At 40.4% G+C, this 23,726-nt stretch overlaps 2 protein-coding genes across 2 annotated transcripts in view; one reads left to right on the top strand and one right to left on the bottom strand.

The window, feature by feature from the left end:
- LOC145980765 (uncharacterized) overlaps positions 1–23,726 on the top strand; it is a 703,732-nt gene that overhangs the window by 9,035 nt on the left and 670,971 nt on the right. The gene's annotated exons all lie outside the window — the stretch shown is intronic.
- Positions 22,832–23,239, bottom strand: LOC145980833 (protein GVQW3-like). The gene has a single exon (XM_083113923.1). The coding sequence runs from the start codon at positions 23,237–23,239 to the stop codon at positions 22,832–22,834; it is 408 nt and encodes a 135-aa protein (XP_082970049.1).

Here is a 23,726-nt window from a genome sequence, read left to right as displayed (position 1 = left end):
GTTAATCCTGCTTTTACATGTGAAGTGAATATTCTAAAAACTTTGTTAATTGGGATTTCAAGTGTTATTTTAGCTAGCTAAATTATAGTGAGCTACTCTATATGAATTGTCGATAAAAAAATTTTGTTCTTGGTCTGGAAAACCTGAAAAAGTTACGAGATTGTAGACACCATGTTCAAGTGAAAAGTTGAAGAAGGGCGCTTTCGTTGTGCATGAGTAATGCATAGATGCAATGCCTCTCTCTCTCTCTCTCTCTCTCTCTCTCTCTCTCTCTCTCTCTCTATATATATATATATATATATATATATATATATATATATATATATATTCCTTATTCATTCTGTCTCATTTTCTCTCTTTTCTGTCATCTGTTATTTCTATTCCCTCTCTGACTTTCTCTCTTTGTCTTTGTTTTACTGCTCTCTTCTTGTTCCCCCCCTCTCTCGCTCGCTGACGTCATTTTTGTCAACTGCGATTATTTTTTTCTCTTTCTCCAATTTGTTTCGTTTATATTCTTTCTCTTACTTTCCGTATCTCTATTTCTTTTATTTATTTTCTATTTCCTCTATCTTTAATGGCATTACTCTGTGTACGAGCTCAAGATAGAAAACTAAATTTAGTGAATATAGTGATGAACGATTACCTCTTGGGATAATCGGGACCATGTCGAAAAGTGATCTATTGTGACTGATTGATTGATTTAAATTTTCTGCCACTTTTGGCTAATCCCGAAGATATGTTTCAACATATTTATTAACGATATTTTTAATATACAGCGTGTCCATAAATATACTGTCATACTTGAAAGTGGTATTACGTCGCTTTGGATAATCGTATTTAAATGAAATTGGTGACATTTGAAAGAAAAACTCAAATATTTTATTTTACAACTCATAGATATTGAGTGTGGCCCCCACGAGTGGCCCTGCAGACATCAAGGCGATATTCCCATTCACGCTCCAACATATCCACAGGGATGGACTGGATTGCAGAAGTGATGCGAATTTGCAGTTCTTGCAGGTTTTGAGGCAATGGGGGTACATAGACGCAATCTTTTATGTAACCCCATAAAAAAAGTCACAGACCGGCAAGTCAGGTGACCTCGGCGGCCAAATGTAGAAGACATTATGATCATTTCCAGCACGTCCAATCCATCTTCCTGGAAGGCGCTCATTCAGATGTTTCCGAACATGTAAATGCCAGTGAGGAGGTGCTCCATCTTGTTGAAAAATAAATTCAATGCCTTCATTTTCTTCCAATTGTGGAAATAACCATTCAGTGAGCATGTCAAGATAAGCTGGACCTTTGACAGTGGCCTCTCGAAAGAAAAATGGGCCATAAACTTGACGTTTCGATACGGCACAAAAGACGTTCACTTTAGAGGAGTCTCTTTCAACTTCCAAAATTGCATGTGGATTCTCACTCCCCCAAATTTTTACATTATGTCTGTTCACTTTTCCACCAACGTGGAATGTTGCCTCATCACTGAAAATTATTTTTCCTGACAGATTTACGTTATCCTCCATTAGTAACATAAAATGTTCAGAGAAATCTAACCGTTTTACAGGGTCATCAGGTTTCAACTTGTGCACTAATTGCAGTTTGTAGGGGTGAAACTTCAGTCGCGTACGCAGGATCTTAGATACGGTGGATTTAGGGATGTTCAACTGTTGACTAGCTCTACGTACAGACTTCTTAGGACTACGAACAAATGCCTCCCGCACTTGTTCCACAATTCCCGAATTGACAGATGGTCTCCCTGAATGGCCTTTCCTTTGATGACCTATGCAGCCACGATCCACAAAATCCCGGTACCACTTCAAAATTGACGTGTGTGAAGGAGCCTGATTTTGAAACCTTCGCCTATAAGCACGCTGAACCTTCACCAAACTCTGCGTGGAATGATATTCTAAAACACACCAACTACGTTCTTAAATCTTCTGTAATAACAACACAATTTTAAAGGAAAACATTCACATGTAACCTGCCTGCCTGCTAAATATCCAAAAATGAACCCGCATCGTCCGTTGTTGTCAGGAGTGAATTTATTTCAGTTTCTATGTTTGATCTCGTTCATTGTTGTCCATTGCTGATATTGGTGTCCATTGTTGACATGCACAAAAATATTTGAGTTTTTCTTTCAAATGTCACCAATTTCATTTAAAAACGATTATCCAAAGCGACGTAATACTACTTTAAAGTATGACAGTATATTTATGGACACGGTGTACTTTATCCAGCTTAGAAACCAACTTTAAGATCCGCTTAGAACAGCAACGTGAGGATCCTTTTCCTTCCTTTGTTTCCAATACTCGTATACATTTAATCAGAATTGAACTACATGCGCACCTTAAGCGAAAATATACCGCATCAGTCAATACAACATTACAAACAAAACAAGGGCTACATTTAAATAACAAAACTAACACACAATGTCTGGACAAAGAACTAAAAAATAAGATGTTGGGCCCGAAGTTTCTTTCGAAAATTCTGTTTTATCTCTTTTCTGGCATTACTCCCCCCCTCCCCCTCCCCCCATCTCCCCCGTACTGGAGAAAGGAATTCATTGAAAAGGATTTTACTTTGCAAGTCCTCAACTCCCACACTCTCCTTGTACCATTCCGCATACCGTTCCAAAAATTCCATTAAGAAAAACGATGAAGTGAGAAGCATAAAAGAAAATCTCTTTCTTCCCTTTTGTAGTCTTTCCGGGAGAGCCGGTATCTCACCTTTGTTTTCAGCAGAGGAGAAAGAAACTAGCGAGAAATGACGTTAAATTTCAGCATCTCCTTGAAACGCGGAGAATTCTCCTTTTCTCTCGATATTCGCTGTAACGTGGTTCCACGTCAGAGCGAGACTGCGAGTTATCGAATTTTTGTTATCGAAATTCCATATCGCTAACGTTTGAAAATATGATTTGTTTGGGCTAATATTGTCAAAATCGTAGAGACTTGTAAGGGTACCTAAGTTGTCAGACAATCGAAATCCCTATAACGTCAATACTCTCGATTTGTTATGTTATTTGTTCTTCAAGCATCCACACTGCCTTTTATGCTTTCTATCTGTCAACACTAAATACTTCTTCCACTGATGTTAGCTCCATATACATGTAATTTACACTTAAAAAAGAAAACAATCTCGAAAGTCCTTCTTCAATTACACTCGTCCAGATCGCACAAAACAAAAACCCTACACCAATACACCATTGAATCAGCATACACCATAATTTATAAACAACTACTATCTTCTGGCAACCAGAAACAAACTTAAGGTTTATTAGAAAATCATTAGATAGGACTATAGAATTACGTCACTTTGTCTCTCCAATGGCATAGGGGTAATGTCGCATTGTAATCAACCGGTCCCTGGTTCGGTTCCCACTTTAAACTGTAGGTCCAGATAACAAAAATGGACTTAAAAAGAAAACCCAAATAAACAATTGTGTAATAGCAGAACTGACGTCATAACATGAGAAGAAGTATTCTTTAATTCAGTTTAACATTTTTAGTAAATTAGGCCGAACTCGCCAGTTGACGTGGTCCTTTCCTAACAAGCAAAGATTCACCTTTGCTACAAGGAACATCTGGATCTAAATGGGCGGTGCAAACCAACTGGGCATATCCCTGTTATCATACACTGTTCCGGCCAAGAACTAACTAACTAACTCCCAAGCCTTCTTGGGCTCCCCGATGCCACAGTGGTAGCGTCTTTGCCTTGTAATTAAGGGGTCCCGAGAGGCACTAGTTGTTCGGATCCCATTTTAAACTGTAGGTCCAGTCCCGATTAGCCTTACTGTGCATAAAGTGGACTTAAAACAACAAATCAAAACAAGTCTTCTTAACCCCGAAGGTTAATGGCTGCAGCAACACAAGCCTTTCTTTCATCTGTTCCTATCCTGGGCAAGATCAATCTAATCTTTTCCAACCTTACAGATTTCATCCATCTCAACGTTATCCCTCCATCTTCGTCTTGGCTTTCCTACAGGTCTCTCTTACCATCAGGTTTCCCACCCGGCAAAAAATTAAACCTCGTCAATTTTTGAACGTGGTACAATTCAGGTGTTGTATCCTTTCAAAGGCGCGTCCGTCGGAAGAAAACTCCAGACTTTCAAGGACCCATCAATAAATCTTCCACTGAAGCTGCCAACACTGATCTGAATGTTATTAAAACGATTCGACAAACTGTCCTCCCCCGAAATCCATCAGATAATAAAAACATCACTAAGAGTTTGTCTTGTCGAAGCACCCAGCATTGAAGATGTTTGCGCTCCTCTTTCTTCCATCAGAACATCCCTTCAAACTTCTCTTGGGGCGGCTCCCTCGCAGATGCTTCTTCCCCTAGTGGTTCTGGTGCCGAAGAAAGTTCGGGCTGGGTCGACCAGATAACGTATGAAATTGAACACGGGGTTTCCATTAAGAGACAAAGACGGAAAGGAAAATTTTATTAATACTTGTTTCTGTCTCCTCTCCCTGGGAACTGACACAGGGGGAGACGAACCATTGTTTGTGGTTATGCGGTTTGTAGATCTTCCCAAGCAAAGTTATTTTCCCTTTGCTTGAGTCCTATGAAGCAAACAACTCGAAATTCAAGGATAACTACAAACTTGCTCTCTCTTGAATTTTGTTTTCGCCAATCGTATTAAAATTTCGAAAATGCAAATCCAGTCATCAAGCTATCCTATTTTCAAAATTGCAGCCGATTGTAAAACGTTCAAAGGAAACTTAAAAATTGCACACAGAAAACTAAACACATTTCTTGAAATTTACAGGAGAAAAGACGAGAAAGTACTTACGGGATTTAGTTCTTGTGGACTTTCTGAAGCTGGGAAAAGTGTTTTATCGAATTGTGCAAGTTATTCGGCCTGTAAATAAGGTATTTTTCGACATTCATGTATCTCCGTTGCACGATAGCTCGTGCCGCCATTACCGTCGACTACGTGAATCAAATGTTCCGTGCGTTCGATTACGTAATCCCCTGCCAGTGTAGCAACCACGCGGTAGTTTTACAAGATGACGTGTGAGCGGTTTTTTTTTTTTCAATTCAATTTTCTATGTTTGCCTAACCTAACTGAACCTAACCTAATCTTCCGTGAATGGTTTGTGAATCACTTTTCGCTTAAAAACCTTCTGTGAATAGTTTGTGCGGCATTTATCGGTTCATAAGTTTGGAAACACTGCATATCAGCTGACGACACAGCATATCAGCTGACGATAGACAACGTGAGTCAAAATTTGGCCGCCAATTAGCAACGACCAATAAATACTTATAATGTTAAAAATAACGCTTTTTTCATTGAAAAAGAAAAGTCAACCCTAGTTGAAAAATGTTCCGCTATGCATATGAGGTAAGTAGAAATGAATTTTATTTCAAAATAAACGAGTAAAATGTGTTTCCGCTATATCTAACTAGTACCAAGGATTTTGTAGATATCAGAGACACTTTTGGTGAAAGTACATTAATCTCGTAATCCTGTAATGGTGATTATTAGGCTCTAAGATAGGAAAATAAAGGAAATAAAATATATGTACTGATGATGTGACGTGTGAAGCTCATAAGAAAGTAAATGTAAACACACGATTTCTCTTGATTTAAAATTCAATAATTTTAAGGGCAAAAATATCAAACATTTTGTGTAGAAAAATATACAAAATACTAATCATGTTAAACCATAAATAGTGCCAATATCATAAAACTGTAAATAAACATGGCAGCTGATATTTTTTCAAATTATCATTAAAAAAATCTCCAAAATTCAGCTACAAAACTATAAAAATATTTAAGTTCATATTTTAAGTTACAATTACATAGTACATGCATAATGTTTTATTTTCACAGGATGAAAAGTTACTTGAATTGTTGTTTTAAGTCTACTTTTTGCACAGAAAGGCTAATCGGAACTGGACCTACAGTTTTAAGTGGAAGAAGAATTATTATTATTAGTTTCATTAACACACTCAACAAACATTTCCATTGTCGTTACAGTATCAGAGAAATTTTATTTGCTTTAATCAAACTGTTCAAATATTTTACGGTGCCGTTTACTAGAAAAAGTATTTCTATAAAAAACATATATCTATGTGCATGGTGCCAAAAACCATGCAAGCAACTTTAAGCGTGTTTTTTTTAAAAAATCGATTTGAAGAAAAAAAATCAACAAAAAATATTTTTAGATAAAAATCATGATATTTATCTACCCTGAATATAAGCGAGTATTTTTTCAGTTGAGATGCACTTTAATGCAGGAAGGTGCATCAATACGTATCAATTGTATTAAAGTGCATCTCGACTGAAGAAAAAAAGACTTGCATCATACGATGCAATTTGGTGTTTCCTTTACGAAGTACAAAAATGCCTCAAACTCTGAATCCGATTCTTCGCAGAGGCCATGGAATACACTTTAGAGCATCAATCGATGCGTTCTGATGCATCAATCTATATTATGCATTTAGTTTCCTGTGTGTACAGTAGAAATAAAGGAAGAGAGACAATAACTACAATGACAGGGCTACGAAACTTCGCACACACCGAACAAACAGTCAACAGAAGTTGTTTGACCTTGAGGGCAGCTACTCGCGTCACTAGCGCTCCACACGTCACGAACGGGTACTACTTTCCGGATGGCCCTCGTACATCGATTGCAACCTAACTCGAGGAAATGCAAATAAGGTGATATCATGAGATCAGGGACTAAAATCACCCTGAGGCCTTCCTATATGCAATTCGGTTTTAACGTTTGGAATAAGTCATACCAAGTTCTTAGTTATGTTTCATATTTGTGCCGTCTTTCAAATATCTATTTCTTTCCATTCCGTGGCTCTTACGAAGCAAATTTTCCTGAGTGGAAGTCCCTTTGTAGAGACTGTAATTATTTTTCCCAAGCGCCTCTAAATCCGGATATGATTGGTCGTTTAACTAGAATGTGGTGAAAAGCTAACCGTCTTCAAGCTGGAAACGGATCATAGGAAATATCTATATAATACATGTATAGTAAAGATTGTATTAGGGAGAGTTCTATTCGAAGAAAAATGACCAAGAGGACCAAATCACGGCTAATTATGTGTAATTTGAGCAGCGTTTGACGCAAAAAATGTTAGCTTGAGGGCTGTTCTGCTCAGGATACATATAATATGCATATTTGGGAGCAGGCCTGAATTTATACGCCTACACATATACAGAGCATTCCCTGACATTCGCTACGAGACTCGGGGGCAAGCGGCCCGGCATCAGCGCTTGTCTTTCCCGGTTAACGGCTTGAGTCGGCTATTAAAATTACAGTTTTCATATTGTGTACTAACCTGGATTCTCTTTTAACTCACGGATGGTGTGCGGATTGTCTTCGTATATTTTATTTTTAAGATTTCCCCATTTTTCTTTCCACTTTTATTCAGAACTGACCCTTTTACTTTAAACATTTTTACGAGGTTTAATATAGTGGTCCTATGTGGAACTGGAACACCAGGAAATGTCTTTGCAAAACGTCATGGCACTTCTCCACAATTCTTCTTTCCGAAGTAACACTCGACAAGATAAATCCTTTGTTGTAATGTAAACCTTTGTGGTGCCATATTAAGCCACAATCTTCAACACACGGACACGACACAGCACAACACAACTTCCGAGGAAGGATTATACTGGCGTCAGTCTGCAACGTCAACAGGAAGGGAAAGAGAGCGAAGGCAGGGAGACCGAAAAAAACATACTGTAGCGTGCGACTGTCGCGGACCCGTTCACCGGGAAAGACAAGCGCTGATGCCGGGCCGCTTGCCGCCGAGTCTCGTAGCGAATGTCAGGGAATGCTCTTCATAATGATAATCACATAGCATTATAATTAGCACATGTGCCACTGGCCTCCATATCTATAATGCTATATGATTAGCATTATACATAGTGTAGATGCGGAGGAGTTCCGCAGTTAACACCATCGTGAGTCCCTTCAAGTTGTAACTCTTAGACCCAGTTATGTGAGATGGTTAGTTTTACGAGTTTTACCACATCTCATTTTTACTAGTTTGAGTCCCTTTCATGAAAGCAGTTTTTCCCCAGCGTAAACCTCTTTGCAAATGCGTAGACCCATAAGCCTCCCTAAAACTTGACCTGAGTAGAGATAATAATATTTGTAACATAGCTCAGAGCCGACCTCCGTGGTGGAATGGTTAGCACAGCGTGCTATGACGTCAGGACATGGATGTTCTTGGTGAATGTCCCTTCCTCATATTATCGCTCATCTCACTATTAGACAAAAGTGGCATAAAAGCGAAGTAAAATATAAAATCGAATCGATGTAACAGAGGTCAAATTAACAATAAAGTACAGCGATGTGTAAAATGCAATTATGAAATCAAATTCCAGACAGTACAAATAATGACATAAATATAGGGCAATAGTGAAACGGTGTTTCATAAATACTTGAGGGGTTACACATATTTATTGCAAGTAAAGTATGAACTTATGTTAATGAAACCAGTCCAGAACGAACGAGGAACTTAAACAGTTTTTTTATAACACCTACAAATGTTCAATGTATGCACCACGGATGACACGGCACGCATCAACACGAGAGCCTACTTCTTGCAACACTCGCAACATGGGCCTGTCGATAGTGTCTGTCACTGCGATGATACGCTCCCATAGGGCTGCGATATCACGCGGCATCGGTGAGACGAATACCCTGTCTTTGATGAAACCCCACAAACAGAAGTCACACGGTGTAAGGTCCATTGATCTTGAGGACCGAAACATTGCACAAAACACTGTGATTGTTGTGGGTGATTTGAGCGTCGCCTAGCGGCAGGGACATGAACCCTCAGCTTAACGAAACATGCACGCACAAACGGTTTGCGTTCCTATCGGGTTGATGTGCCGTGTTATCCTTGGTGCATGCATTTAACATGTGTAGGTGTTAAAAAAAAACAGGTTTCATTAACGAAAGTTCAATAGTTTACTTGCAATACATTTTTGTATCCCCTCAAATATTTATGAAACACCCGGTATATAAATGTGTATTTGTGTTTGGAAGTGCAAATTGGACTAAAACTACTTCCTGTACAGTGGGATCCATGAGTATTACCGTGCAAATTGTCCATCACCAAGTTCATCTACTTTATTTGACCCAATAGGAGCCTCAAGAATTAAAAGAAAACTCAAAACAAGCTGTTGACAACTTCTGCACCAGCATACATAAAAATTCATCGCTTAAAAACACAGAGGATGGAAGAAAAAAATGAAAATAATCATGGACAATTTTCACGGTAATACTCATGGATCCCACTGTACAATAAACAATTTAAATGATTTGACACAGGTGTTGCATCGGATGTCAGCCTTTCAGTCCTAATACCATAAATGGACGACAAGCTTAACAGGGGCAGCGTGTACAAAGCTTTGAAAGCTCAGAAGAATAGGAGCATTTTTAAACCTTTCCTGTCCCTTTCCGCAGCCACAAATGCCCACAGGCTGGCACGAAGCACTCGCTGCAAGAAAAGCCGATAAATAATTAGGGTGGCAATTAGCAGGACGTTTATCCTACCTGTCTACTTTTTACCTTGCACCTCCTGTTCTTCGTGTGGCATTAATGCTTAGTTGCCTAAGCATACAAACAGAATTTATTACAACAATCAGCCAATGCTTACAAGGTTCGTGGGTGTTCCTTTTAATCTGCATTACAGGCGTCTGCGCCCCTTCTATGCATGTGTTTACATCATCGTGTCCAAACATGGTTCGCGTATCGGACACCTGACGCCGGGAAGGAATCCATTGCATTCGATTCTTTGTGGAAGGGCCACAGGAGGGCTTGTTTTTGTGTTGCTGATTGGGTTTCCTTTTTCTTCCCTTCCAACAAAGTTTTTTTTTTGTCCGTTTTGTGGCTGTGGTGGCTGAATTAATCCAACACCATTATCGGCGATGCTGTAACAGAGGGAGAAATAAGTTGAGCCACGAGAAAGATAGAAGCGTAAGGCAAACAGGGCTTAGTATTTGATTACTGTAGTTCTGAGTTTTTGAAAAATAATTTTCGGGTACTTTACCCTGCTTCATATCTTCGAATTGAAAAAAATAGGACAGACATTGCTGACTTGAAATACTAGTTTATAATTATATAAATTATTCTCATTGTTTAGTTATTTATATGAAATTAAACATTAATTTGTCTTTGTGATTAATAGTAATAGATCAGTATCGAGAAATAACATTTATTTGTTAAGTGATCTGTAGACGAGAAACTCAGGTCCGTACAAGATATCGCTTAGAGTCGACAATAGTCCCCAGTGGCGCAATTAGGGGGGGAGGGGGAGCAGTTGTCTCCCAATTTTCGCCACTTTTGCCCCCTCACAATGCTAAACCTTATCTACAATGCAAAATATACTGTCTTTACCCACCAGTTTTGGCACCTTGACCCCTGGTTTTGGAACTCAATCGCCGCCACTATTTCAAATAACAGAAAATGAATTTAACCTCTCTCTAATTGTACACACAATTTATGAATTCACAATTCACAGACTCTTCCCTATCCAACTCACAGAGTACAAATATTATATGAAAATTTATCGGGAAATATAAACCAAACCAATAAAAGATTGCGAATATGGGTAAGAACAGAGAATTCTCGGTAATAACTAAAATAAATATCTCAATTCCCCCATCCGTGGTTTAGACTCGGCTTTTGCTGTATGGTTCTGTAGAATTTTTAACCAGAAATTGTATGTACATTCGCTTGAGGATTTTGTAATGCTATTTACATGAAAAATTACATACAGACTCGAAAACGTAGCTGAGTTTTCTCTTCCCAAGAATGGGAAACTAATCTAAAAATTCTCGTTTACCTGCCACTTGGATGAAGTGCAAATAGGACCGCAGTAGATTAAATATTTAATGTTTAAGACTACACAACTTTTTACGGTTCTCTCTTTACTTTTTCTGATATATTCTGCTCTAATTTTGTTGTTAATTACAAGGGTTCATTTTTTGTTTACACCTTTATCCGAAATGGAACAAAGAATCTTGAAAAATGAAACCGAATCGAAAATAACCTACCTGTTTTTTTTTTTAAATTAGCAAATAATAAAATTGCAAATAAATATGCGTTTATAACCTTTGGATCCTACAGAATATTTTTTGAAGGAATGACGAAAATCCTTACTTTCACTAGTTAAGGTTTGTTTTAGTCCACTTTATGTTCTGTTCAGTTAATCGGGACTGGACATTTCTTCCTGTATTCTTCATTAATAACCTGTTGACTGTATATAAGCACACTAGAATACAATACATTAGAAATATGTCACTGGAAGAGAAATCATTCAGTGAGTTTCTTGGACTTTGAAGGAAGCTTGTTTTCACTATTCGGACGATTGACATTTAAATAGCATTTGTTAATTCCAATATTAACACTAATATTACCAAAGCACTTTCTACTCAAACTATCTGTAATGGAGACTGCTTTGTTCTAACAACCTAACATAAATAAAACCCATTGTTCGCACTTTCTCTATAGAACACACCAAATATATCCCCCGGGCAACCTTTCCTAACGAACATTACCACTTAACAACCCTGAGTACATTGTACACACCGTGTTTGTCCATCAAATAAATCCACCTACACTCACTCACTCAACACGGTCAGGAAATCCAGCCATATCATAACGTGCCTTTCGGGTGCATGCCATCGACTCAGACGTGCTGACATTAATTTCACTTCTAGGTGATCAATTTTCGACGGAGACATGCCTTGACAGCTCTAACTTAAAGAGATTTATTGAGAGAACCTTTTCAAATGGGCTGTGATGTGTTATAATGGAAGTGTGTGTGGGTATATATGGAGCTTAACATATTATATCTCGATTCAAGAAGAATACGGTTAACAATCAAACGGGAATCATTCTTGTCGCACAGTAGGAGCTGCCACCTGTTGATATTTACGAGAACTAATATGAACTTCATCTATTTTAATATTGTCCTCTACAGTAAACCTTATTTGGACCTTGCATAATTACAATCAAGATATCCCAAAAGGATATTAAAAAAAGAAGGACCCTTCGCGACTAAGGAAAAGTTACGACATGTAACTAAGACTAATGTTTGACATGCAATTGTGCACGTCTGTTACCAAAAATAAACATTGCATTAAATAAAGTAAAACTTCATATAATCTGTTGAGTTATTACGTGACTTTGAAGTAACAAAGTAATGTTGGAAATTTCCACACTCGTTTAGAGGTTTTTGTGCTGTGTAAAACAAATGAATTTCTTAAATGTTTTCTGTCGTTTTAAGCCAAACGTTGCAGAAAAGCGGCGTGAATTAAACACACTACATATAAATCTTTAACCAAACTCGCGAACTAAAGTGCACAGTCGTTTGTTTTCTCCTGTCGCGTACCCCCTTCTCTCGTGCATTTTGACAATGCTGCACAATTTGTGGACTCAGTAACTCGGGAACAATTCAAGCAGCTGATTGCTTCGCCCACGCTTCATCCGCTCGCTTACGATTGGAACTACTACTTCAGCGCCACAGGGGCATTCTTACCATGGTCAAGCTGTACTAAAAAGCTTTCCGAGTGGCTAGAAAGTCCGAAAAGTATGTAGCCTAACGATTGGGAAGGACAGTCTTTAGTTTTTTCATGAAGGTATTTGAGCAAGCAATGTTAGCGACCATTTTATTCAATTTCCTTACTGATGCAAAAATTATGATTTATTGTAAGTGAAGATCTTGAACTTACGGATTTTCTGTCTGTTTTGCTTGTAGATAAACAGTGTTCGAGCGACGTATTGCCAGGGCAAATCTTGTAATACTCTGTATAGGTACTCGGAAGCGGCGTTGTATTAGTGATTATTAAATATTACCATCTGTTGGTGATGTTTAGCCGAGACGGAAATATTAATAATGAATATATCAAGTGCAATATATTTCCATGATAATGACATTTAGTCACATCTCAATCACAGTTCTAAACTTTTCGCGGATATTTTTCACGTCCATTCACGTCAGTTATCCATCTAACCGGGCATTATGATGACGTGATTCCCTTCCTCCATCATCTCCAACGAACACACGATCAAAACTGAGCGCCTACATGTGACGTAGAGCTTCGCGTTCCATTTTTGTTCCAAATTGACGTTTCCGACGTAGCTCCTCATGATTTTTTATCTGTTTCGATCCAGGGTAGGACGTGGGGAGAGTGATTCCCATGATGCGTTATCAGTCTGACATGTGCCCTTTCACGAATTTCCAACACTAATTATCGGAGCTACCCAGATGCCGTGTGAAATGCTTCATGTGTCAGAAAGAGGGACTAGGAAGAATTGATGTGTTGCTGTAGAGATATGTGGATGTCAATCAACGAAGCCGTTTGTTATATATACCCTGCTCCCTTCTTCATTATCAACTTCTGTTCACAGATCGAACTAATTGTGAGAAATACGAGGTCAGGAATTTACCACAACAGTCCAAGAGTTGTGTCCAAATATCATATCGATAGTGGTAAGCAGTAGACGCTACGGTTCTCTTGTGAGCTCCCAGAAAGTTTTGAAGGAGCAAAGGATTTCGAAAATACTTATAGGATGAAATAATTATATTGACGTATGGTCTTGAAGACAAGTCGTCAGAGGGTTCTGGTCCACATAACCCTCCTGCGGTGCGACTACGCGTGCGTAGGCAAGGGGAGCTCTTTTTGGTGTGAGTTGTACAGGGTGTCCCAAAAAGTACTTTACAACTTTGATGTCATGCGGCAGAGCTTACAATTAACATAAAGAAACACACCATGTCCCATTTGATTTACCAACACATGAAGTTTTATTGTGTATTAGTGCACTTCAACATGTCACCTCTGGTGACGCATACAACATCTAATCGAAATTCCAACTTTGTCCATACCCTCCTTAGTATATCCCTGTTACCTGTGGCAATGGGAGCTCCTTTTCTGGCTTCAAATCATCAAGATCAATGACAGGAGTGCTGCACACTGTCTCTTTAACATATCCCCCCCAAAAGAAGTCCAGGGGTGTAATGTCAGGGGATCTAGAAGGCCAGGCAATTGGACCATCTCTTTCAACAATCTAACGTGCTGGAAATGTCCTGTCCAGGACATCTCTCACGTCTAAGACCCAGTGTGGTGGGGCACCATCTTATTCAATACATGACAAAAAAAACTTAGGCGTTGATGAATCACCTACAACAAAGTAGGCTATATTCCTCTATGTCAATTACAAGTTGTGCTATATGACATCAAAGTTGTAAAGTACCTTTTGGTACACGGTGTATTTTTACAATGTATTAACTTGATGCTATATGTAGTTATGTTTTGGGTCCACTTTATGCACTGGTAGGCTAATCTGGACTGAACCTACAGTTTAGAGTGTGCCTCCATTGAGTTTCCATCCTGGGACTCCTTCATTACAAAGCGACGAAGCAACGCCATTAGGGAGACACTCGATGCTGTATTCAGTTAATTTTCTAAATTGCAAAATATGATATTGTCTATCATGCATTGGTTTTGTTGTAGCAATATGTGTGTGCGTTATGAAAGGTAACAAGACATGAAAATGAGTTCGTTACCAAAATCAGTACGACGACCCCGCTGGACAAGGACGCTGAGAGGTTCGAGAATTCCTTTTCGAAGGTTCTGGTTCGAGTACCGAACATGCTATTGTTGTGTTTCGTCTTTCCATCTAATGATCGTTTACTCACCGACCTCTATGGTGAAATGGTTAGCACAGCGCGCTATACTGATCCTGGGCGCAACTGGCGGCTGACCTGCATAGCTCCGTCTGTCCACCAATCGTCTTTGGAGGTGTGTGTAGCTCGATGAGTGTCAATAACCTCAGTTGCGAAGTAAAGGCTGTAGGGGTAACATCGCTCCCCGAAGCAACGTTGCCAAACGTACGTCTCAGTTTTGTCAGTTGTTTTTATTAGCTTGTTTGTGTACTAATTTTCCGTGCTTTGTGTACTATTGTATAACTTTTATCTAGTAACCGCGCTGATCAACTATCTCTCGCGTTACAGTACATTTGGCAACATGCTGTGCATCCGACGCTCACTTGTTTCGTCCCGCCAGCAACGTTCGTGTGCCTCGTGACACGAAAATGCCCGATGTCAGTCGAAGAGTATTCAACTGATCGCTGATTCGTTGTTTCCCAGCCGCCAGCTGGATATGCGAGCAGTATAACAGCAGAGGTTCAATGCCCGGAGAAACCGTATTCTACAGCGAACCATGAGGCAACACTGTCGCCATAAGCTCTATACTGTACTCTTAACCGGGGATCATCAATAGTACGTTAACAATCGCCATCGTTTTAGAACAGATAGTTGGAAATACTGTAATGTATCGCCATAGTCGTTAAAGTTCGGGTGTAAGGGGTTGAGTACGACCGTGGTCTTAGCGAAGCTCTACTTAAGCAGAGGTTAACTATTAAAGCTGAACATGGCTCTCTCTACCCATAATACACTTGCCACTGACCCCGTAGTCCCAAGTCTAATATCGCTGCCGGATACCTGGAATTTATGACCACCAAATGACTGCCCTTGGCTCCAGATGCCGTAATCTCGTTGTAGTATAATGGATTTTCGATATCAAATTTTACCCTCTGCGGCGGGGCTTTGCCCCCAACTCCCCCGAAGAGGCGTTCGGGGAAAATTGTTAGAGTGTGTTGCTTTTAGTAGCCGCGTATTAGATGGAGACCAATGGAAGGCGGGGGTGTTTATTGAGATTGAGACACTTAACTCATTTCAAATGTTTTCAAATACTTGGTGCACTGGAATGAGGCTTGGAGAAAAAAAGAAACACATCAACATACGGTTTTCTATTCTTACATATAATCAGTGGCGGCGATTGGGTTCATAAACTGGGGGGGCAAGGTGGCAAGACTGGGGGGGAGGAGGGGCAAGAACAGTTTACTTTCCCTTGATAGATAAGGTTTAGCATAGTGCGGGGGCAAAAGTGGCGCAAAGTGAGGGCAACTGCCCCCCACGCCCCCTAATCGCCGCCACTCCACATAATGAATAAAGTACATTAAATTTTGATAAATTCGTGTTTAAATGTGCGCAAGTTTTAAAATTTTGAATAGTTGGTACAAGTTTGAATTTTTTCTAATGGAAGAGTTCCATATGCTTCAAATGAAATGAATGACATTCCCCCTGTTGATGTTTTCAAATAACAGACTGCCTGTAGGATGGTTAAGTACTATGTACACTCATCCGCAATAAAGAGAGAAACCTATTTCCTGAAATACTTGCTTCCATGCAATGTGTGCTGCTTAACTTTACTTTGAGCGAATTTCAGTGGCAAGTTCGGACATCGCCGTAGAGTTATGCTTACGCGCATAACGTCATCCAGGGAGACAAGCATTTCGGGAACTAAGATGTGTTAGTTTTATTTCGTATGAGCGTACCTTTGAAATTCTGCAAGTTACCGCACACAGAGACAGACAGACACAGCTTCGACCGTTCTGGAAAACTTATCTCAATATCCTTAACGTATTAAAACATATGCCAAGATGGGTTAGGGATTATTTTTAATACTTCCGATATTTTTGGCCACCATTTGAACCGGAAAACATTTTTATTTTTGAAAATCCCCACCGAACACCCCGCCACACACGCACACACACACACACAAAACCGAAGAGAAACAGAGACAGAGAGAAAATGGGATAATTAGGGAAATAAAAAAGGCGGAAATTCGATATCGGAAATCTGGAAATGAACCAACCACTAAAAGAGGATCAAGTAGTTTGCCTCATTCCCCTTCCGAACCTACCCGTGACCCGCATCCACTTGCGGATAGGGGGCATTAACAATTGAAATATCCCGTCAGGTCACATTGTGGTTCCCGTCAAGCTGCCAATGGAAATGGTGAATGTATGTTTTTAGGAGATATTGATCTTTCCCTACATCACCTGGCCACACTGAGCAGAAAACTGCATTCATCCACAGTTTTTTTTTGTAACTTTTTTGCTCTCACCAACTCTGCGGGATTTTTTTGGTTTTGTTTTAACTCTGATATGTAAATTGCTGCTATTTTTTCTGTTTAATGGATGATATCACAGCTATTTTCCTATGAAATCAGTCGCCTCGAGCTGTTACATGTATGCAAATCCGAGTACTGTATTCAGTTAAATCGCTAGAGTGACAAAGAGTAAATTGGAAATATGATCTAAAAGGGGAGGTAAAAAAATGGCGCATTTGAAATGCTAATTGCCATGAACATGTGAAATTGTATTTTGCATATTCTGTATTGATAACATTTGAACAGAGCTCATGCCGTTATTGTGTTACTTCGAGCAGTAATTTTAAAAAAATCTAGTCAATTAATTCTGTTGACAGAGCAATCTACATGTTGAACAGCGAAGATTTACATCGTGTAGCTATAGTGAGTAATTGTGCTTGTGAGAATTAGTTGCCCGAATGTTACCATATTTCAATTTTTTCACAGGACGGTTTTCCTTGGTAATACTTTGATGAATCTTATGATGACCGTTGTGGATTACCTGTCAGGACACGCGTTCGTGATTCCACTCATCTGATATGACATCTGGCGAGAAATTTTGGAACTACTCTTTTCGGGAATGCTTGCTCCGTCCATGAGGATGCACATTGAGAAAGCACAGGAAGAGTACATTGATTTTTGAGCAAGTAATTTTGTCTAGAGAGACCTAACAACAACAATCACTCAAAGCTTCTTCCGTCATATTTTGATATCATTTATATGTTTTCCTCGCAGGGTGTTTGAAAGAAACAAACAATAACACAATAATTCATATCAAAATGTAGCAATCAGCGTTACATTTCGTAATGAATGTTTCCCGATTTCAGTCCACCGAGGTGATTTGTTTTGGTTGCAATCTTTGAAACTGCAGGGGATAGGCTCCCACACACTTTCTATTTCGGCCATTTTAGCGGTGATGTGATAAGCACCACGCTCCGGCCACCTTTCCCCCCCCTACCGGGTTGCCCCATGTGCCTACTGATTTGAGGTTGGGTGAGCCCCGAGCCGCTTTGTTCAGGGACAAGGCCGAAAAATTCCGACCTTAGGTCACCCAACCCGGGTCTCCTGCGTGGCAGTCAGACGCCATACCGAATAGACCACCGCGGCTCATAAAACTCCACAAAATGCACCTTTGTGAAGTAAAAATGTATATCTAAAACACTTTTGCACAGTATGGTCACAGGTCTATAATACAGTACTAGCAAACATTTCCAATCTCTTGCTGTGCTTACCACTACGCCACGGAGGTCAGCAAAATAAGAGAGAGAGAGAGAGAGAGAGAGAGAGAGTGAGAGAGAGAGAGAGAGAGAGAGAGAGACGTCAAGGTTTGTTCTAAGTCTACGTTATGTACATATAGGCTAATCGGCACAGGGCCTACAGTTTGATGTTGGATCCGAACCACCACATCTCTCCACTGTTAATCGAACCCGGGACCCCTTGATTTCAAGACGACAGCGGTACCACTACGTAATCCTGCAGAGAGAGCAAAGTACAGAAAGATGGAGTCATGAGTCATTCTTAGTAGTCAAGGTTACCGCAAAAGCAGAGGCGTCTCGTGAACACATGCGTCAATTGTGGGAAAAAGGACAGCTTGCTCTGCGACGACATGCATGAGCATTTCCACATTCTAATTTCTTCATATAGGAGAAGTGTTTATTTTACACGAGAGCTCTGAACTAAGCTTATATTACATTTCTTGGACCTGAAGTGATGCATGCGTCAATTGTGGGAAAATAATGATTACTTTCTTTCACTTAGTTGGGCGCTCTCGTGTAAAATAAATACTTCTCCTATATGTAGAATGTAGAAATGCTCATGAATGTCGTCGCAGAGCAAGCTGTCCTTTTTCCCACAATTGACGCATGCGCAGCATGCACCGCATGCGTTCACGAGATGCCTCTGCGCACAAGCAATAACTGTGAACATTCTATCGCTGTTTTACTTTTTTAAGTTCATTTTTTAAAAAAATGAAGATGGCTCTCTAATGCTCCCACGTGCCACTGACACCATTAGAAAGATTATGAAAGTAATAAAGTCTCATATTTTTGTTCCTTTATCTCTGGATGGAAAAATTGGGAAACGAATGATCCCAGAAGACGTAGAGCGCCATCCAGACCCTGTAATACGACTCCCGCATGATTGATCGTTGCTGTATCTTTGTTGCGGATTTTCCCAAGGAACAGAAGAACATAAAAACTCCGTGTTGTTTCTTGTCTTGTTCACTTCTGATTTATTAGAGGCCATTTTTTTTCGGCTGTAAAAGACCTCGCTGTCACGGAATGAGATTAAAAGAGTAGCCGTGTTGTGTTGTTCCATCGTAAGAGTACACACATACAAGCAGAATGTATCAGTTAGAAGTTTGCGAGAAGAATGTAATTTATAGTTACCGCTGACCTCGTAAAGTTTACTTGAAATTAAAGAAGTAATGCACGTTTACTATTCGCCGCCATAAACTGGGCAGACTTTATGGTTGAGTGGGCGGGGTTGTTTTTGCGAAAAGTTGTATCGACTGTCTATTTTTTCATGTTCATTTCCGTTCAATTATCTTGCCTTCAGCCAAGGTACAAATTACTCGAGTGTTGGAGGAGTATATCTCCTGATCATGCAAAGTGAAAATGTTAATATAAGGTTAGTTAATCACAAGCTGAAGAATCGTTCACAATCGTGAACGGTCTAGAGGCAGTATCGTTTGTATCCAAATCCCAGATTGTCACGCTACAACTTCCTAGTCAACCCACATCACAGGAAAAATGGCAGGATTGCATACAATGTAAAGCCCCTATCAAACGGAACTGGATTTCTAGTAGGAATGTCCTAGTTGGCGCTGATCTAACTTTCTAGATAGCAATCATGGCCGCTTGACTGACTGCTTGACTGGTTTCGAGGAATAGGACATGTTCTAATTGCTACTTCCTCGACTGGATTCTGTGGAACAGCCAATCAGAGCAAAGTTTCACCATGTGAAGATAATCTGTGAGTGTGCAAAGGAGCGTTTTTGTCTGTGGTTTCCGAGTGTTACCCCAGCAATGTATAACGTATACAGCATGAAAGGCGCGTGTGTGCACGGTGTTTACATTTGAAACAACTAAAATATTCTTCGATACGTGTACAGTAAAGTAAAGTATGTATTTAAGCAGCGCCATTGTTTTATACCTAATAACGTTTTATACGAAACGTTATTCCTCTCGGTTGAATAGTTATCGGCTTTTAAAAATGTGAAGTGATACATTATTTACATCTCACGAGGCCGCCATTACAACTTCCCTCGTATGGGAACAAAAGTCTATCGACAAGTACGCTGATAAGTGTCGTGTGAGCCAGTCCAGCGCCAACTAGGGCATACCTACTGGAAATCAAGTTCCGTGTGATGCGGGCTTAAGTAACGTTCGTTGGGAATTAGTTTTTGATTGATTTGTTTTATTTTACTTCGCTTTTCTGCCACGTTTGGCTAATCGCGAAGATGAGGACGAATCATAAGGTGAAATAGATGAAAGGAGAATCACAAATACACAAATACTGCACAAACCACGAGCATCATAGAGGATTATACTGCCGTGATTCCAAACGCCAGAGCCTCGCTAGCCTGCAAAGTGCAGTCCACGATGTAGTACGTGGAAGGGAGGTTGACATTTGAGTGTCCTCGGAAAGGGTTATCCCCTAACACTCCGAATTAGTTTTGAGATTTTTAAGTCCACTTTATATACAGATAGACTAATCGGGACTGGATGTACAGTTTAAAGTAAAGGGTCGTTCAAGGTTGACCAGGACTTTCGTGCGTAAAATATTAATGAATCAATGTAGCGCTGCATTACTAGGGCAGGACAGACCATGATTCCTTGCGAGTAACCATGATCCTTTGCGACGCATTTGGCGCATGCGCAGTAGTGTAAACAAACATGGTGGCAAGTAGTGTATCTGTTGCTGTAGAACAGCTGTGCATAATGAAATTTCTCGTGAAGGAGAAGGTGAAACCTGTTGAAATTTGGCGTAGACTGCAAGCACAGTATGGTGAACAAACAATGTCACGGGCAAGAGTGTACGAATGGTGTCATAAAAGTTCCCCTCCACCCAAGAAAAGCAAAGCGCTGCCGTCTGCCGGTAAGATTTTGGGAACAGTCTTCTGGAACATGAAAGGTGTTATCCATGTGGATTTTGTGGAGAAGGGTGCCACAATTAATGCCAAGTATTACTCAACACTGCTTCACGGTGCTGTACGCGGGGCTGTTCGGAAGAAAAGACCTGGAATGTTGTCGAAACACGTCATTCTTCTCCATGACAATGCCAGGCCCCACACGGTCCATTTGACCCCACCCGAAATACGTCCTTGCGGATGTTTCTTTGCGCTTGTTTCCTCATCGTAGCGAATGTTCTTCATAGGTAGAGAAGCGACGTAAAATACCTGATTTTGGGACAGTCCCTTTTAAAAGACGTGTCCCGGTCATCCCGTCCATATTTTAAAAATCCTTAATATGTCCCGTTTTATTAAAATCTTAGAAGTTAGCTCGAAAATTAGATCTAAATTTGAGACATTTCATGCTAAAATAATGTCGCTGGCATGTTTTAAAACTATTGTCAAGGAAACGCTGTTTCAAGTTATTCATGGAAATTTGTTATATTTGATATTTAACGTCGCTTTTCTGCCACTTTTGGCTACAATTTCGTCGCGAAGATTCGAGCAGGCGGAAGTTTACTGTTAAGTTAGTTCGCGTCGTTGTTTTGTTTTGTAGGGGTACCGTTATTTGTAGAGCAGTGAATAATTGATTGAGTTGGTGTTTTATGTCCACTTTATGCACAGATAGGCTAATCGGGACTGGACCTACAGTTTAAAGTGGGATCCGAACCACTATGTGCCTCCACCGGGCATCGAACCCGGAACCCCTTGATTACAAGGAGACGACGCTACCACTGTGCCATCGGGGAGGCCACAGAGCAGTGAATAGGTATGACCAAGAAGTGTACATGTTGTTTCAATACGGGCCTGCACGATGAATTTAAGTTCTGCGTATCGACACAAACTCAAAAGAAAATTCCTAATGAATTGGTGAATGTTAACTGAGTTTCTGGTTTCACTACTACTACTACTACTACTTCTACTACTACTACTACTACTAATACAAGTATTATGGTCACCCTACCGAACGTGCAATGTAGAAATTAGTACGAGGGGGTATCAAAAAGTTCGTGCAATCACCTGGAAGGAAACAACTTTGGACAAGTACAAAATCATGGTGATATTAGTCCTTCTCCACATAGTCGCCATGCTTGGTAACAAATTTCTGCCAGCGGTCTTTCACATTGCGTAAGCCGTTTATATAGAACACTACATTTTGGGCCTGAATCCACTGTTCCACCTCAGAAATGACATCATCCCTCTTGTCAAAGTGGCGTCCTTTGAGTGGACGCTTCATTTCCGGAAAGAGGAATAAGTCACTCGGTGCCAGGTCTGGGGAATGTGGAGGTTGGGGCAAAATTTCGTATCCTAATTGAACTGCTTTCGAAATGGATGCATGGGCAGAATGGGCTGGTGCGTTGTCTGCCAATAGCAGCACTTCTTTTGTGAGCTATCCTTGCCTTTTCACCTTCGATTTGTGACGTAACCGAGCTAGGAGTTCACAATAATAGTCACTTGTCATTGTGTGCGCCTGTAGCAGGTAGTCCGTCAGGATGAATCCCTCACAGTCCCAGAAAACGGACAGCATCACCTTAGCGGCTGACTTTTGCACTCTTGGGCGGTGAGGAGCTGTTTCCACTGCTTGCTCATCTCCCTTGTTTCTGGGTCATAAAGGTAGATCCAGCTTTCGTCCATTGTAACCAGTCTGCTGAAAAAATCCTCTTCATCCAGCTCACAGCGGCCTAACATCTATAGTGCTTCTTCCTCTCTAGTCCTCTTCTCTAAAGGGGTGAGCAATCGTGGCATCCACCGTGCCGACACTTGATGAAGGTGCAGCTGGTGATGGATGATGAACCCATAACTAACACCGATTACAGCCATCACACTTTCAATGGTGATCCTCCTGTTTTCCATTATCATCTTCTCCACTTTCTCCATCAATGTGGCATCATTTGCGAAGGACGGTTTCCCTGTCCTAGGGGCATCGGAAATTACCATGTGACCGATTTGGAACTGCCGTTTCCACTTGGAAACCATCTCATAGGATTGGCTTTCCTCCCCGTACACTGCTTTCATCTCATCGTGAATTTGCTTCGCTCCTTTCCTCTGGAGATGCAAGAATTTGATGACGCTCCGTGCCTCAATTTTGTCAATCATGACACCTTCCTTTATTCACCTGTTAAAAAAGGATAGCAATAAATATCCAAAACAGACAAAAAATTGTGTGCTTAACCTAGAAGGACCATTCTACAATACACATATCCGAGGGGGTTTCTAGTTTCCTTCCTTCCAGGAGATTGCACGAACTTTTTGATACCCCTTCGTAGCATCACACAAATAGGCTTCGCAGTCCAAAAGCGAACATTTGTTTTTGGGATTAGGCGCATATGCCTTTTCCATGCTCATCTCCCCCTCCATCACGGATCGTTACCTCTGCAGATCGCCACCCCAACCAGCTACGCATCTAGCTTGAAGTTGAATTTCCTGTTCGGAGTCCCCACATTAACACCCCTCGAAATAGACGCACCAAAGGCGTGATTATATTTTCGTCACTTCCGCCTCATTAAGTGCATCTATCGAGCTACAGATGGCAGCACGCGCGTTGAATACGTAATTCCGGATGTACTCGCAGTTAATCAGCTAG

The sequence above is a fragment of the Lepisma saccharinum genome, chromosome 28 (genome assembly GCF_977018435.1).
Source record: "Lepisma saccharinum chromosome 28, izLepSacc3.1, whole genome shotgun sequence".
Classification (NCBI taxonomy): domain Eukaryota; kingdom Metazoa; phylum Arthropoda; class Insecta; order Zygentoma; family Lepismatidae; genus Lepisma; species Lepisma saccharinum.
Note: the sequence above shows the minus strand (reverse complement) of the source record. Positions and strands in the feature narration are given on the sequence as shown.